This window comes from Galeopterus variegatus, unplaced genomic scaffold, assembly GCF_000696425.1.
Source record: "Galeopterus variegatus unplaced genomic scaffold, G_variegatus-3.0.2 Scaffold725, whole genome shotgun sequence".
Lineage (NCBI taxonomy): Eukaryota > Metazoa > Chordata > Mammalia > Dermoptera > Cynocephalidae > Galeopterus > Galeopterus variegatus.
The window spans coordinates 63904-82784 of NW_007726836.1; the positions used below are offsets into that span (position 1 = coordinate 63904).

General features: G+C 34.4%; 1 protein-coding gene across 1 annotated transcript in view; it reads left to right on the forward strand.

Annotated features, from left to right (window-relative positions):
* The window catches only part of PDHX (pyruvate dehydrogenase complex, component X), a 72622-nt gene that overhangs the window by 33983 nt on the left and 19758 nt on the right, over positions 1-18881 (forward strand). Inside the window, exons 4-6 of the mRNA XM_008571821.1 lie at positions 6701-6900; positions 10830-10928; positions 17681-17879. Coding sequence (XP_008570043.1) covers positions 6701-6900; positions 10830-10928; positions 17681-17879 — 498 coding nt within the window. The remainder of the gene's footprint in view (positions 1-6700; positions 6901-10829; positions 10929-17680; positions 17880-18881) is intronic.

Consider the following 18881-nt stretch of genomic DNA (forward strand, 5'->3'; position numbering starts at 1 on the left):
TAATAAAATGATTTTTATAAAAGACTTTTACTTTCAGAATCAAGGAGTAGGATAATTGAGCTTGTACGAAGGCAAAGTATAATATAAAACTAAACTAAACACTAAAAATAAGCACTAAAATTTAAACATTAAAACTCTAGTGTTTAGTTTTAGCCCACATTTTTGAAAGGGTTAGAAATTATAGCCTGCTTTACTCTTAGGGGTTTATTTCCATAGGCTTTGAGAGATTTTTCTTCTTTTTTCCCCCCACAATTTCATTGTTTTCTTTGTATGCAGTCTTATAATTTTTGCATCTGAATTTCATTTTAAATATAAAATAGCATTTATTACATTTTAATTAGAGCTAGAGAAAAGGTTTGACACTGCTAATACTGTTAATAAAGAGTAATTGCTCATCAATGTAGATAATTTTATGATTTATTTCCAATTTATTTTAGTTAATGGGAAAGTTTTTTAATTCCCTTTTAATCACTAGTAAATTGTCATGCAAAATCCTTAAATCATTACACACATGAAGATTAGTTCATCAGCTTAGTCTTAAATTTGGTGTCAGCAAATTGGACAGCAGGTGTCTTAAATGATAAATTAATCAAGTAGAATCTTAGGATGACATATTTGGATGGTTTATTAGAGGTTGTCTAATTTGGTTTATACCATATTTAGGGTTGCTGTATAATTTCTTTCTTTTTTTTTTTTTTTGCTTTTTTATTTTTTAAATTTTTATTGAATCAAAATTGGTTACACATATTTTGGGGGTTCAACATTGAGATATGTTGATCAAATCAATATTACTAGCGTATATATTGTTACAAATCATACTTATTCTTTATGCCTCTTGTCCAATCTCACCACACCCCCCTCTAATTACCCTAGATTTCTTCTCTCCTTCTAAAAGAATAATGGTTATTTTGTTGATTTGTTACTTAGGTGATCTGTCCAATGCTGAGAGGTATGATCAGGTCTCCCAATATTATTGTAGAGCAGATGCTTCTTCTGACACTCTAATGGGCTTTGTGAAGAGAGACATCCTCTTCTTTTCTTTATCTCTGCTGGTGACTCTCCTTGTGTCAGTGCACTCTAGTGGCTGATGGACCATCTGCTTGGTGGTTGTGAAATCTAGCCACTTTCGTGGCAGCCATTATTGTGGTGGCTGTGGTGGACCACCCACGTGGAGGTGTTGTTTTTGGCATGCTCCTTGGCACTGGCTGTGTGCCTGGTTGTTGGGGGGAGGGTCTACTCCCTGGATCCATGCCTCGGGTCCCCAGGTGGGCACCTAGGTGCTGGCATGGTATGCCTGGTTGAGGGAATGGGGGTCTGGTCCCTGGCTTCATGCCTCACATCCCAGGGCAGACCGAGGTGCTGTCGGTGTGTCTGAGCCAGAACTAATTTTTTTGTGTCCTTTGCTTACTTGTAAAGTGGGGGAACTTCCAGTTGGGACCAGTACTTGAGCTCTTTGGTTGAGCTAAATTGCTGCTTTGCTGCTGCTTCCCTAGGGAAGACTTTTTGTGCAGCACAGGTTTTAATTGTTGATTTAATAGTTACTTCCAGCTCTCCAGAGACTCGGTGCACCTGGGTTGTATAGTAACTCTGATCTGGGCCTGAGTCTTTTCATCAAACTGTACCCCATGCAATTCTATATTCCTGACCAGTCTCTTTTGAGTGTTCTTGTGCTGATTGGGGTACAGATCAGCTGTCCATGCTGTGCCCCGGTGTTCCTCCAGTGGGCCCATCTCTCCCACTGCCCATACTCCAAACATTTCCCATGGGACTGGCCGTGCTCCAGTCCCTTACAATGACTCACCAGCCTCTGTGTGGCTCCTTTTTTTCAGTTGTTGTGACTCCTCGCTCCTGTGTGGGTCCACGGGAACCCTATTAGTGGTCTTGCTGTCCTGGGGGCCACCAACGCCCTCTTCTCCCCTGCAGCCTCCAAGCAACTCCATCTGAATGGCACAGCTGTGGCTTTTGCCGGGTCCTGCTCTGTGTGCTCAGCAGCTCCAGCCTTAAAGTAGCCGTGGCATGAAACGCTCAGAGCAGTTTTTTCTTTCTCTCATCATGGCTTCTCTCGCCTTCATGTACTCCATAGGTCTCTCCTCCTCTTCCGCTGAGCTCCAGCAGCCCGAACTTGGCTGTTGTTGCTTTTTTATAACTGTAAATTGGTTGATTTCTGGGAGAGAGTGACACTGGGGACCATCTATTCCACCATCCTGACTGGATCTCTCAGATTGCTGTATAATTTGTCTTATAAACTAGGGTCCTATTGAGGATGAAAAGGATGTTTAAAATTATTTAAACTTATATAATTAAAAAATCCTGACTGGCATTATATCATTGGTAGATTTTTATTATATCAGTAGACCATTATTCAAAATTTTCAAAAACAAAATTATGAGGGCTGGCCAGTTAGCTCAGTTGGTTGGAGCATGGTATTATAACACTAAGGTCAAGGGTTCAAATCCCCATACCAGCCAGCAGCAAAAATAAAATAAAATGAAAATAGAATTCTTTTGTGAAAGTAACATCCATAGGTATTAAAGCATATTTTTTAAAAATAAATATTTCCTTTTATTGAACATCTGAATATTAAAAACAGCAGAATAATTATTCTTGGTACTATTCATATTCTTCAATTAGTTTCTTAGTGGTATCTCATTCTAATACTGTGTCACTAATGTTTTTGTAAAGAATGTATTTTTCAGTATAGTTTTATTTGTTAGATTCTCCCTTCCCCACCCTTATTTTTCATTAAATTGCATTCATCTTCAAAGTTGAATTTTATGGTTTAAAAGTTTATGGTTGAAATTTGAACTTGTGAGACTTTCAATTGATTCTTCTCTGTGGACCATGATAGTTTTAAGAAATGTTTTGTGAAAATACCCTCTCAAGACTCAGAGCAAATTCTACTAAATGGAAGATGTTCTCAGTCCTATTTTTTCCATGTTGAAATGGGTGAATGAGACATTCTGAGGAAAGATAGGCCATGTCCTCCATGAATTAATAGCGCAATCAGTTATATCCACTTTATATCTTCTCTTTTAAGCTTATTTTTAAAAATACTAGCACCATCTTGAGTGCTGTATGATAATTTTGATCAGGTGAATGTAAATTACAAATTTGGTACTGATTGTATATCTCTAATGTCAGCCTATATTTAAATACCAGTTCTGCTACCTACTATAGTAGCCTTGTGGTCTTGAGCAAGTTATGTGACATTTCCGTACCTCAGTTTCCTCACCTATAAATGGGAATTATAATAGAACATATTTCATAAGGTTGTTAGGAGAATTAAATGAGTTAACACTGTGCTAGAATAGTGCTTGGCACTTGAAAGCCAGACAACTGTTATTCAGGGACTTAATGAATGTTTCTTGTTCCCTTCTGCATTTTATTTAGCTTCTCATTGATTTGTTTCCATCTTCAGTGTTTCTTATGTATCTTCCTTTTAGACTAGAGTTCATTGTGGTATATAAGTTAAACAGTATATATTAAAGAATAAAAATAACTTTAAACTGTATAATGGTTCAAACCATGATGGAAACCTGCAGTGCTGAACCAAATAAATCAGTCATGTGACTCAGCTCATCTCCACTAACTCCTGCACATGCTCTGTCAATAATCATTTAGTAGCTCTTAAACTGTTGTATTTTAAAGATATAAAAATACTCAAATAATTGCTTAACTTACTGATTATTTTGTCATGTCAGAATTTAAAGTCAGTATTTATCAGCACCTTTAATGGAGTGAATCCCCTCAGACAGTTCCTCTGTTTGGAAATACTGCTATAGGTATTTTGTGTCTTGACTTCAGTATTTTATATCCTTGGATACACTGATGAGCTTAGGTGGGCTGTATTTAGCACATTTGCAGGTGATTAATAGGTCAGCCTATGGGAGTGTCTCTGGTACAGAAGCCCCATACTAGGGACACAGGCCCAAGGATGGAATTCAGCTCTGTGAGAGTATTATGAAGACGTAGTTTGTCACAGGCCTTACCACCTATTATCTTACATTTTGCTGTTTTCCCTCTAGTGCTGCCAGCCCCATGCTGGTAACCCTTACCAAGGGCGTACTCCTCTTTAGTCTAATTTTGATCCTTGTTGAGTATATTTTTTGTTTTAAAAATCAGTAATTTGAAGGAAACCACCACCACATCAATAACAACAGAAATAATAATAATAATACCTTTAACATATCTGTAGTAGTTACTAGATGTCAGTCACTATTCTAAATGCCTTACATATAACTCATTTATTCCTCATATCAACTCTATGAAATAGCTACTATTATTATTTACATTTTACAGACTAGAAAACAAGCATGGTGACACAAAGAACTCTACTAGAAAGTAGTAAAGCCAGCATTAAAACCCAGGAAGTCTATACACAATTGGGAGGAAAGGTTAATACTTTGAATGACACACAAAGATTCAGTATTTCAGCATTGAGGAGCCATAAGACTAAGTGTATTTAATATTAAGAAATCAATGGCACAAGACTAAGAGGGCTTTGGTCAAGTAAGCCAAATGCATGGAAAGCCTTAGACGTTTGAGGTGTCCTCAAGCTTCAAACGCTTTGGAAGAGCAAAGTGCATCCACGGTTCTAACTCAGACAGAGGAGTTTGATTTCTAAACACAATTTTGCAAAGAGTATTATTTACTCTTTTCTTACTAAATCTGTACCAGTTTTGAATATTTGCTGACTACAGCATAAACAAATGTCTACAGGAAACTAGACACCTCTAAAAGATTTCTTAATGCATTAAGGGAATAGGAAAGTTCTAAGAAATTGTCTTAAATTCATATAGTGATTTTAGAATGGAACTGTAATCAGCATCATCTTTAATTTCTGTTATGTATTCAAGTTGTGTGGTAGTATATCACTTGTTCTTGTTTATTGTATTTGGGTTTTATGCTTCGTGGTGTCATTTTTTTTTAATGGAAAAGACGTGAATGGTTAAAAATAAATTGTGTTTGACATTTAGATACGGTAAAAATTGAAATGATAATAAATGCTCATTATTGCCTACTTGTGAAGGTGTCAATGTCATGTTGGTAGGGTATATATGGAATCAATGAAACAGAAGGTGAGGTGTCAGTTTTAGATTCAAAATAGTGTTTAACTCAGATTCCAGAAATCTGATTTTTAAAACAAAACTTTTTTTTTTTTAAGAATGTTTTGCATTTTAATGATGTTCTTTGTTGTACTTTGATATAAATCCTGTTCCTGGCTCAATTTTGAAAGGAATTAACATCAAGTAGACTTCGTGTCACTTAATTATGCTTCTTTTTTTCTATCAATTTTTTAGAAGATTAACCATTTTACTTTGTGGTTTCGAGTTAGCTATCCACAAGCAGCTAATTAAATACTTTTAGAAGAAGAAAAAATGTTAGCTTAATAATAATCTTAACTCAACTTTTAGACATAGTAAAGAAAACTGAACAGCCCACAGAAGTAAAACTTTTTAGTATGTGACAAACAACTAAGCAACTAAATTTTGGGGGGATTTAGTATTTTTCTATAACTTGTAATTCATTAAACATTGTTTAATTTTATGTACACATTTCTCATATATATTTTGCTTCATCAAAGCATTATTCCTATTCTCTGTCAGTAATTAGTAAACTTAGAAATCTTTCTAACCCCCAGAACTTATGCCTTATTTTTTAAGAATAGTGCATACACATCAGAGTTAGTGTTACTCTAAAATGTCACACCTTTCTAAGAGTTAAGCTTTTTCTTATACTAATGAACATCCTACAGCCTGTTATTCTGTTATGCATTAAGTACATCTGTAATGAACCTTATTTAGAGTAACTGAAAGGGAATAATAGAAAATTTTAAAGTAATGACATTTTCTTCCAGTGCTGAACTTACATGACGGTTTTCCAGGGACTTCTTTTAATAAGTAAATTAGAATCAGCCCTTTCTTTATAAGTTAAGGTTGCTGAAATGCTTAAAATATATTTATCTTAATTTTTTAAAGAAATCATCTTTGTTCAGAGGTCAAGCTGATACCATGAAAAAAAGAGTTTGATTAACTGAGACACCACTATATTTCTGATGTACTTATAAAAAAAACCCATGATGTTTTATTTTATTTCTTAGATTTATAAATAGATATACAGGGAAATAATTAAATATAGAGAAAGAGATAAACTATATTTAAAATTAACCAGTGTAGTTAACCATTTTTATCTATACAATGGAACGTTCTTTTTTCCAAAAGCTAAGTTTACTGAAAAGATTTTGCCTTAAATTAATTTTAGTAGATAGGACTAATTTGGGGGAGTTAATCCTTTATTCTTGACATTCCAAAGCCAATGTATAGAAATTTTCTGGGAAAGACAAATAGTTCAGATAAGTAACCACAGTGTCCCCTTTTGGATTTGTATTAATTGACATCAAAAAAGAAGATGGTAATGATAGATCTTATATAGTTGAAGGCTGTCAGAAAGAGGAAAGATTCTAGATTTTTTCTTTATGCTAAAGGATATTAGTAACTGAGAATAGGAGGAAGTGAAGGAAGGTGTAAGTGAGAGAAGGTGGGAAAGGAATGTGGAAGGTGGAGGCAAGCTGTCTGGAAAGTAGCTTTTAGCTCAAATTATGAGATGTTTCTAACCAGTGCAGAATTGTCCAACAAAGGAATAAACTCATGGCGATCATGAGCCTTTCCATCTCTACCATTGTTTTTTTCTTAAAATATAGGTAGAAGAAGGAACTAAAAATATACGGCTAGGTTCACTAATTGGTTTGATAGTTGAAGAAGGAGAAGATTGGAAGCATGTTGAAATTCCCAAAGATGTAGGTCCTCCACCACCAGCTTCAAAACCATCAGTGCCTCACCCTTCACCAGAACCACAGGCTTCTATCCCTGTCAAGAAGGAACCAACACCGGGGACACTACAGTAAGTATGTTTGTTTGAATGATGACATAAAAAAAAAATTGTCATGGCAGCTCTCAGGGTATTTTAATCATTATCATATTCAAAACATATTTGTACATTAAGTAGGTAGGTACTGATTTTCCCTTTTTTCTCTAGGACACTGAGACCTAGGAATGATTATTTCACCATCATTGTTCATTCAGTAAACAAATAGTTATTGAAGATATGCTGTATTCCAGGTACTGTGAAAACCCTGCTTACCCAGTGGAGAACAAAACAGTTTGTGTCCACATTGTGCTTAAATTAGGTTTTAACATTCCAGAATGGAATTTGTCAACCTAAATAACAAGCAGAGAGAGAGTCTCTAAAAGAAAATATTTATTCATGAATAGGGCATTACAGTGGGAATACAAATGTCATAGTAAACTAGGTTCATATTTGGGGAGGTAAAGAAAGACAAAGGGTTTTAAGGGAAAAATGAAGATTACATAAATGTTTTGAGATAATTATCCTTGGCTATAAGTATGTTCATTGCAGCACTCTTCACAATAGCCAAGAGCTGGAATCAGCCCAAATGTCCATCATCGGATGAGTGGATATGGAAAATGTGGTATATCTACACAATGGAATACTACTCAGCTATAAAAACGAATGAAATACTGCCATTTGCAACAACATGGATGGACCTTGAGAGAATAATATTGAGTGAAACGAGTCAGGCAGAGAAAAAGAAATACCACATGTTCTCACTTATTGGTGGGAGCTAAAAAAAAAAACAAAAAAACCCCAAAAAAACAAATTAATTCACCCACATACACACAAAAAAAAACCCGGGGGGTTTGGGGAAGAAGATATAACAACTATACTTTTTTGAAGTTGTTACAACAAGCAAACGGAAAGGACATTCGGGGGGGGGAGGGGAAAGAGGGAGGAGGGAGGGAGGTGTCAATAATATTAAGTGAAACGAGTCAGGCAGAGAAAAAGAAATACCACATGTTTTCACTTATTGGAGGGAGCTAAAGGTGAATGAATCAATTCACACACATACACACACACACACACACACAAACAAACAAACAACAACAACAACAACAAAAAACTGAGCGGGGGGGGGGAGAGGAAGATATAACAACCACAATTTTTTTTTTGAAGTTCTTACAACAAGAAAATGGAGGGGACACACCTGGGTGGGAGGGGGGAGAGAGAGGAGGGAGGGAGGTTTCGGTGATGGGTCACAATAATCAACTACATTGTATATTGACAAAATAAAAATAATTAAAAGAAAAAAAAAATAACAAGGGTGATGCTGGTCAGTTAGATAGGCAGTTGCTGGGCAGATGTCCTCACAGAAATTTTTTTGTGTAAGTTTGTGATGCCTTTGTGCAAGGTTGTGGTTTTGCCAAATCCTTTGTGATAGTTCTTATCAGGCATTTATGCATGAGAACCCTTTCCTTCATGGCCTTCCCTGGCTCTGTTTGTCAGGGTTTTTAACACTGACTCCATTTTGATTCTTACAACTTTCACAATTTCATTATACCAAACTTCATATTGTGTTCCCACTCATGGAATTGTTATTACTATAATGTGAATTCCAATTTCACATGTATAACTGATATAAAATGTAATTAGCATTTTAACATGCATTCCTTTTCAAACTATCCTGCATTTGAATTTCTGACACAGATTAGAGCTCAATTTTGTCTCATTGTTCTGTAACACACAGATACTTGATAAACATCATTTTACTTTAGCTTTACATAGCTTTAGTTGATGGACTGCAAATTTCTAAGTTTCATTTATTTATTTTAACGTTCTCTATAATTACAGAGAAAAAGTTCTATAGAGAACCTCTTTTAAACTTACATAAAAATGCAGACCTTTTCAGTTTTTAATATTTTTTCCTTTAGTTTAACATTGTCTGTTCTTTCTCAGTTCTTGTCAGAAAAAATTCACAGTATTTTTAATCTATTTTTTAATTGACATGTATTAATTGTACATACTTATCCCCAGACAGAGTTATCTTTCAATACATGTATATAATGTGTGATGATGAAATCAGAGTATTTTTTGAAATACTGATTTTTAAATTTCATTTACAGCATAAAGTATTTCTGACTCTGTTGCCATGACTCCCCTTTATTTTCTTCTCTTTCATTTACCATGAAAATCAAAAGGCAGTCTCACTGATGTTACATACTTAATGATCTTCTCCCCTTGCAAAGATAATAGAGTATACTCTAATTCTGTTAGGACCAGTTATCATCAGAGACTCATGTGAGTCTGAGGCCCCACTGTGTAGGTTAAAATCCCACTGACCTATGAACCTACACAGTTCTGGCCCACACAGTGAATTTTTTTAAAATGTCTTTTTTGAATTGGTTGGTTACTAGTTAACCTTATATAAAAATATAAAATTTCAATTTCTCTTGAAAAATCTAAAGATTTTGGAACACTAGCTTATATCAGCTACCAGTGCTTTCCTGAAATGCAGCAAGTGCCAGATGTTTCTCTCCATTTCTTAGCTTTAAATTCTAGACCTAACCTGTTTTACTCATTTTTTTTTTATATCTTTGTAGTCATTTATGTTTGCTACCTTGCTTAGAAGTCTTAATGGGAGAGTAGAAACTTACTAATCATGTGACCTTGGGTGTGCCTCAGTTTCCCTGCCTGTAAAATCAATATAACTATTTTTATTTTCTTACTATTCTGGAGTGTATGAATATGTAAAGTAGAAGTGCTATCGTGGAAATATTAAAGACTTTAAAAAATATATGAAGGATATAATTCAACAACAAAACAAACAACCCAATTAAAGGACCTAAGTAGACATTTCTTCCAAGAAGATAAATAGATGGCTAGTAGGGACAGGAAAAATGCAATATCACTAATCATTAGGGGAATACAGATCAAAACCACAATGAGACACCACTTCACACCCATTAGGATGACCATTATCCAAGGATGTAGAGAAATTGGACTCTCGTGCATTGCTGGCAAGAATGTAAAATGGTGCAGCCGCTGTGGAAAACAGTATGACAGTTCATCACAAAATTAAAAATAGAATTAGTATGCCATCCAGAAATTCCACTTCTAGATATATACTCAAAACTTAAAAGCAAAGACTTGAAGAGATATTTGTACATCTGTGTATTTAGCATTATCAGTAGCATAGTTGTGGAAACAACTCATATGTCCAAAATGCTGTGTACACGCAATGGAATGTTATTCAGCCTTAAAAGGAAGGAAATTCTGATACATGCTACAACATGGATGAACCTTGCAGACATTATGTTGAGTAGAGTAAGCCAATCACAAAAGGACAAATACTATATGATTCCATCTGTGTGAATCACCTAGAGTAGTCAAGTGATAGAGACAAAGTAAAACAGTGGTTGCCAGGGATTGGGAGTGGGAGGGGGAGTGGGGCAGAGGAATGGAGATTTCATGTTATTTAATGGATACAGAATTTCAGTTTAGGAAGATGAAAAAGTTCTGGAGATGGGTGGTGATGACTTGCACAACAGTGTGATGTACTTAATGCCACTCAATTGTATATAAAAATGCTTAAAATGGTAAATTTTACATATAGTTTACCACAATAAAAAATATATGAAAAACAAAATAGTTTCTTATTAATATGTGTGATGAGGAGCCATGAAGAAAGCAGCAGTTAGTCAAAAAAGAAGCTCTTTCTCCTAATGAATATTTACTTCTATTAAAAGAATATTTTGAAATAGTAACTAGTTAAATTTTTATGAAAATTTTTTGATAGTAATATAAACCAGATTAGTACATATTAACTTATTTGACTGTGACCATATTTGGGAGTCATTTTAGCTTTATTAGAAGATTTTATTTTTGTAATTATCAGCAAAACCATTGACATTTAGATCTATTTGAATCAATAGAAGTGTTAATTGGTTCCATTAATCTTCATGTTTTCTTCTTAGGTTCCGTTTAAGTCCAGCTGCCCGTAATATTCTGGAAAAACACTCACTGGATGCTAGCCAGGGCACAGCAACTGGCCCTCGAGGGATATTCACTAAAGAGTATGTGTCTGCTTTTTGTAATAACCAATTGCATTATTTATTGGGATGTTCTTTTTTCTAAAAGAATTTAAGAAGAGCCTCTTCAGTGTTAAGATTTAAAAAGAGGTATACTTCTTTTGTACTTTTAATTGCTTTTGTCAGTGTAAATTGTATTCTATGCAGGGGTTGTTCTCTGAGTAATTGCAGCATTACTGAAGAACAGTTCTAATTTGGTAACTAAGCCATATCTTTAGAAATCGTGATAAATGCAGAACAGTGAAACTTTATATCATTTTAAGTTTGTATGAAAAAACCAAGCAATCTCATTTAAATATATAAAACATGGAAATACAGTTTTTAAACAATTTCATTCCTGTTCATTTGGGTTTTATTAACTCATAACGTTACAAAGCGATTTCCATTATATAGTTGGGTCTGTTTTTAGATTTTCTTTTCTATCCCACAGATCCGTTTGTCCGTGAGTTAGTACCACACTTTTTTAGTACCACGCTTCTAATCATACAAGTATGTATTTTATAGTATGCTTTAAAATCTGATAGAGATATCCTTGCTCTTCTTTTTCAATAAACCAGTTTTCTTGGTTTATTTTTATTTTATTATTCTTCCAAATGATTTCTAAGCAATTTATCTAGCTCCATGTGTGGGAGTGAGGGCAGAACTATGGTATTTTTATGGGATTGTATCACATTTTAAATTAACTAAGGGGAGAACTGATGTCTTTATGATGATGAGTTTTCCTATCTCAGAACACTGGCATGTCTTTCCATTTGTTTAAATTTTTGTGTCTTCCAAGTGTGATAAAACATGGCCCCTGCTCTATTGGCAATTAGTCTAGTGGGGACAACAAAGATTAATCACATAGGCTTATGAACTAATGTAAAAATCACAGTAATGATATGTGCTATACTTCTACTGGCAGTAATGTTAAGTATTTCAATTTGAGTTGATACTTGGAAACAATATGCTCATTCCATGTTTATCTAATACTAATAAGGAATAATCAATAATATTGGCCATAATTTTTGTAAGTTTGAGAGGGATAGAGCAAAGTTTATATAATTAAGTGGCAGTGCTGGACCAGATGTCTTTTCTTTTTATTCTTTTTTCACTGGGTCATTTAAATCTTCTTTAAAGCATTGACTTTCCGTTGGGTGTTTCCTTTATAGAAAGCAGTACAGCTTTAATTCTTAGACATCCTCATTTATATATATTATGGCCTTGCTGATGTGTTAACCAAATATGTGTGTGTGGTACTGTTACACACTACCTGAGCTGGAAATCAACTGTCCTGACTGAAAAGACAATATCCTCGTTTGGGAGATTTTTAGTTAAAGGACTTAAAACTTTCACTTAGCCACAAAAAATTAACATTAAGAATCCTGATAGCCAATTAAACCTAGTTTTTCTCCCTCATCACTGTCTACTGTTATTAGTGTCTTCTATTGGTATCTTACTTTTGTTAGTCTTCTATGCCTTAGTAGACTCTCTGTAGAAAAGGGATAAAGCAACTATTTTTATAATAGGCAGACCTGCTTTGCCTATAATTCTGAGGGGTAGGATGAAGAGTTTGTATTTAATTCATTAATCATTAAAGATTTGGCAAAATGTTAAATAATAATAGCTGCCCCTTAGATCAGTTTTGCCCATTTGTGTAAGATAAATTGGAGTAGAAAAAGACTTGAGGTAAGGAGATAAGTTAATAGGCTTATAAAGTAATCCAGGTGAGAGATCATGAATACTTGAATGTAAGTAGAAGTAAAAGGGAGATTACTTATACAGACAACATTACAGAATAAGAATCCAGAAGTCTTTGTCAAAGCTTGAATGTGGAGTGTAGGGTAGGATAGCAACAAGTCAAGGAATGAATTTGGGATTCTGGTCTGGTTGATGAAAATTTTGGCTCCAGAAATAGAAATAAGGGATTTGGGGAAACATTTGTCTTGGTGGAGTAAGTAATGTTTGAAGCTTATTGTGAGCACTTAGAAGCAATCCAGTTATCAGGATCGGTGAGATGAAGATGTATCTCAGGAGATAGTTTGAGGTTAGAGACATAGGTTTGGTGGATAATAAAGCAATAGCTGTAATTGAGGTCAACATTAGATAAACTGTATAGAAAACAGTAGAATTCCTCTCTTGGAGGATATCTGGGAGATGGATGAAAAGTCAAGGAAGATTGGCTCTGAGAATGGGCTCTTGAATTGAATGATTGGGTGGGTGACTTTTTGGAGGGCAGTTCAGTAGTATGACAGCAGTAGGATAAAGAAATAAAGCTTTCTTCCTTCTTTCTCTTTCCATATGTGCCTAATACATATAAAACACACAAATATCTTTTGTAAAAAAGATCTGAATTGACAGTTATAATACTAATATAACATATCCTAAAGAGAACAAAATGGTATTATCTTCTAGCAGTATTGAAAGTTATGCTTTTAATATTTTTACCATCTTTCTCTCTTTTTTACCCAGTTTTCTTTCCTGCCCTTATTCATTAACTCCCTACCATAAAGGAGTCAACCTTTGGTCTTCAAAATATAAAATATTAGAAAAGATTTCATAGAAAAATGGATCCTTAACTCATGCAGTGTTGAGGAATTTTGCTTCGTATAGTAATGAAATGCCTGTGTTTTAAGTTTAACATTAAGGTGAGCTTTGGAAAAACATTTTGGCTTGTTGTCATCTATAGAAATGTCATTTTCTGAAGTGATTAAAAAATTGCAGGCCTTGGCATAAGCTACCCCCAAATACCTTAGCACGCATTCTTGACATGTTGAGGGACATTCTTCTCTTCCTCTGTACCTTGTCAACTAAAAGTGCAAATAGAGTAGAAAAATCAGTTCCAACTGCTGAGGAAGTGCCCCTGACCCATTGTATTTGTGAAGAAAATCATTGGTGTCAGAACTGCTATTTTAATTTTGCATTAAAACAAACACACTGCTCAAAGTACATGTTGTACAAAAGCATGTAGACTTTACTTCACCTGTACACGTGAGTATTTTAAGAAAGCAATTGCCAGGGCTACAGTTGTAGAATACAACATTGCCTACATCTCAATACCTTTGGTATATCTTGTAGTTAGTGTGTGTTCATATCACAGCATCAAAAATCTGGTAAGCATGGCAAGTGTCTAGTGTGTTTTTAGTGGTATTTCTTTTCAAAATTAATTTATGGCACACCCAAATGAATTGCTCTCTGAGGGATCCTGGTAGAGAAGGTTCTACTTGAGTGAACTTTCAAAGCATCCTCTGCCTTTCTGCAGATATGTATTTTGTATTTATTTTTCTCTTAATTTTTACAGCTTTTAATGCCCACCTAATTCTTCGAGTTTAGTCTGATTAATTATTTAATGTGCAGAAATCATTGAGATTGTTCAGTGCATTACAGAAACTAAATTGTTGTCTGTTATTAAACAATAATTAACATTTACCTTTCATGAAGTATGTAAGTGTAAAATCAGCAATTAAAGTTTACTGTGAACTAATAGCCAGAATTGATTTTCTGCTGGCTCGCTTATGATTAATGACCCTTTTAACTTTTATTCTTCACCAAGTGCCATTTTACCTGAGAATCATAATTACTGTATGGATAAAACTAAACTGTATTTTTCTTAATAAAATAATAAGTAATAATTATGTTGATCTTGAGATTAAAATGTATCTATTTAGTGTCATCAACCTTTTTTAAAAACAGATGTATTCAGACATTAACAATATAGATTTTTCTAGTATCTCTGTTCATTTTTGTTTTTGACCAATGACTGAGAGTAAACTAGTGATATAAGGATATCAGCGTGTTTTAGATTTGCTGCTCTGATGCTAAATGTTAAAATCCAGATTGATAATAGATTTTATTAGGAAGATGTATTTAATCACCTTACATAAAATGGAAAGGGACTGGTAATGTTGGTCTGTGATTTATAAGAGCTCTTAAAAGCTCTAAATTTCTTGTGTTGAAGACATTTTTCTGAAATCACCAGAAAGCCTCATTTTGTATCAGTGCTCACACTCTTTTCTGTCTGGTTAGGATTTTGGCTCATGACATATGTTAGCAGAGATTGTAGTCATTTACTAATAAGTTATGTGTAGATGAAATCACAATTACACAGAAAATGGTGCTTTTGGTTATAAATATCATAAATAGATTAAAAATTAATTTCCAAACCGAAGTAAGCTTGTCAAAAGCCTTAACAATACACAAGATCATTTCCTATGACACATACCTCATCCACTCCCTCTGTTTTGCTGTCAACATCACCATATTGTGAGAACCAGCATTGCCTCCTGTTACTTTTTGTATGGTGGGTAAAAGGCCTTTGTTAGGAAATCCTACTTTTAGCTTTAGATCAGATAGATCCCATTTCTTCGTTCAATCCCAGGATTGCTGTAAATCTAAGATATTTTATTCTATTCTTATGAGAAAAAATTATTCTGACCCCACCTTAGTTTATATTTAATTTGCATAGTATGTGCATAGGTATTAGAAAAGCAGTAGAAAATGCATAGGCTTTGGAGTGGGCCATGCCTGGGTTTGATCCTGGACGTGGCACTTGTTAGCTGCCTACCTCTCCTGCTTTAACTCTCCCCTCCTGGTTCATTTCACTACTTCCATACTGGCCTTCCTTCTGTTCCTAAAAGACACATTTTTCCTGCCTTTACATCATTGTGCACAAATATTAACTGCTCATGCCTTCCTTGACCATCCTGTTTTAAAATAACTGCTCCTCTCCATCCATCTCTCCCTATCTCATTACTCTTACTTTATTTTCTTCACAGCACATCACTATCGTAATTTGTTTACTTAATTAATTTATGGCTCCCTCTGTAGAATAGAAATCCTTGATGGAAAGTGTCTTGTTTAACATTGTATTCCCAATACCTGGAATAGAGTAGATACTTAAGAAATACTGACTAAACATGGAATTTAAACCTTTTTGAGCCATTTACTCATCCATAAATTGAGAGTAATAATACCTCTTACACAGCTAGTGTAAGGTTACATGACATAAGTACTTACTTGACTAATAGGCTCATTTTTTCCACTTTCACCCCATCTTTTAGTACCTAGGAATCCAAGATGATACAGCATTATAGATCTCCTTGTCAATATGACCTTTTTTTGTAAAATAGTTCTTTAATTTAGAAACAATTAAGTTAGTTGTATTTATAGTTAAGTTCATACACCCCTTTCTGTCTCTGATATAAAGCATAGGCCCTCTTTTCTAAAAAAAAAATGAACCTAACAGTTCTGTAGGACAACATGGCCAAGTTCTCAGCTCATGGTCTCACAAGGTTGAAATCAGGGTATTGGCTAAGGCTGGTATCATATGAAACCTGGGATCCTCTTCCGGTATCATTTGGTTGTTGGCAGACTTCAGTTCCTTGGAGCTGTGGCCCGTTTCCTTGCTAACTATCAGCCAGGACTGCTTTCAAGTTCTAGAGGCCGCCTTCAGGTCCTTGCCATGTGTCTTCTCCATAGGCACTTCTCAGCATGCCTGTTTGCTTCTGGAAGGGCAACAGCTGAATCTCCCTCAATTCAAATCTCTTCTTTCAGGGATTACATGGTACGTCTGGCCCCTCCAGGATAATCTGACTTTTGATTAAGTCAAAGTAAACTGATTTGGGACCTTACATTCATAAAATCTCATGAACTTTGTCATGTAATATAACCTAATCATAAGAATGACATCCATCTTGTTCACAGACCCACCCACTCTCAAGAGGGATTATACAGGGTGTCTATACCAGGAACAGGAATGTTGGGGCCATTTCAAAATTCTACCTACCATGTTACCATAATAGTAAAAGATTTTGTTTGGGGAAGGATAATTGTCATCTCACATATGCTCAATAGATGGGGTTTTTTTGTTTTCTTTTTTACCAGTTCTTTCGAGAAGCAATGTCTAAATATTAACTGTGTTTGAGAAATAATTTGTCTTTGATTTGTATAACCTCGAAGTTGTTTTTAGGTTATGTAAAACAATTGTTTTAATTGGAAAAAGTACTTCTGAATTAATTGTTAGGTATTAAAATTTTCTAAAAGTCATTTTAAGAACATATATTCCTTTATACCCACTGTCACTTAGCATCATGAATTGAGGGCTTGGTATATTTAGTAGTCTACATCCTTTTAAAAACAATTTTTAAAAAAATTAAATTAAAAAAATGTACAGAGTAATACAAAGGCAAGTTTGTACCTAGTTTATTTTTCATTCTAAATGATGCTGTGGGTTAGATTTGCATTAGGTTGTACTGATAGCATATTGAGCAAAATTAAAAATGGCATGATTTCCTGGCCATAAAGAAGCTGATTTGTACTAGAATAAACAATAATTTAGTAAATATCCTGATGAAAGCTGATCACTTTCTGAATGCTATGTGAAAATTATTTCGTGAGTATAAAGAATGAGGGTATAGTTTAATTAATAAATTGATCATCTACCAAGTGACATCCATTCCCCAGAAAAAAGACTAATTTCCTTTTTAAAAATTACTATGTATACCCAATACCTTGATAAAATTCTAATTATTGTTTGATTTTTGAATATGTACAGATATCATAGCCATTGGACAAATAAGATGAATCAGCAGACCATGTAAGAGACGGGACTTAATTTTCTAGCTCAAATCACTTTGAATTATAGCCTTCACATCTGTATATATCTATATATCTCCCTTCACATCTCCCCTTCAGTTTCTGATAGTTTTCTTATATTTTTTGTTGCTAATCATTGTTATTTAACTCTATCTTACCTCTAGGGATGCTCTCAAACTGGTACAGTTGAAACAAATGGGCAGGATCACTGAGTCCAGACTGACCCCAGCCCCTTCAGCCACTCCCACAGCACCTTTGCCCCCACAGGCCACAGCACCTTTGCCCCCACAGGCCACAGCTGGGCCATCTTATCCTCGGCCAATGATCCCACCGGTATCAACTCCTGGACAACCAAATGCAGTGGTAATGCCCTCTGAATAGATTTATATTTTTCAGATGTAAGTGTGAGAGAAAATAAGAATTACTGTATGTTTTACCAGTACTTTTACCAGTCCATCTTAGTAATAGCCAAAAGTGATAAAAACATTCCAGATTTCTTTGTTTTGCAGATTTCCAGCAGTAACTAAATTTGTTTGTAAAGCACTAACTTCCAAATGAAACATTAGAACTATGACTCAATTTAAATTGGCACAAGTTCCACAACTTTAGTACCATATGTATACTCTATAATTATACTTTTCACATCTTTGTTTTTCTCGAGCTTCATACTAATAATTGGTAGCTGACACTCGTTCTCTTTTGTGGATATGTTTTATTTTTCACCTAGGGAAGTGATAGTCTCACTACAAAGAGCTATGTAGATGATAGAGCTAGTCATTCTTTCCTTCTCAAATACACGCAGTATAGTAGCCTTTTTTTGTTTTCAAATTACTCCATTTTGCCTCTCTGTCTCTTTTTTCTAGTAACTTTCATGTCATTTGTTTCCCATCAGAAGAAATGTGGAATAATCAGGTTTATTTAAAATTTAATGTGCACTTAAAAAAGTAAAAATAAAAATAAATAAATATACCTATACTGGTCTTTCTAATGGAGAAGTATATTCCAATGTAATATTTTTAAAGAGTTGAAACAGTACAAGTTTGATAGGAAACAGATTTTTTAATGTGCATTAATGTTTCATGATTACATACACAAAAACTGTATGTGTAGTCCAATCTTATTTCTTTAAAGAGTAGGTTATTCAAATTAGGAAGGTAAACCTTACTTTCAAATTCTTATGGTATGTAGAGAACATTTATTCTATTTGATAAAGTACTTTGTTAACATAAAATATTTAATTCCTTAACAGAGTATTTGTAAAAAACAAATCAGCAGCTGTACTTTTGGCTGTTGTGTATTATCCTGAAGTGATTATAATCAAGTCCCAGAATGGAGTGAAGGACAAGGAAGGAAATTAGACGTAAT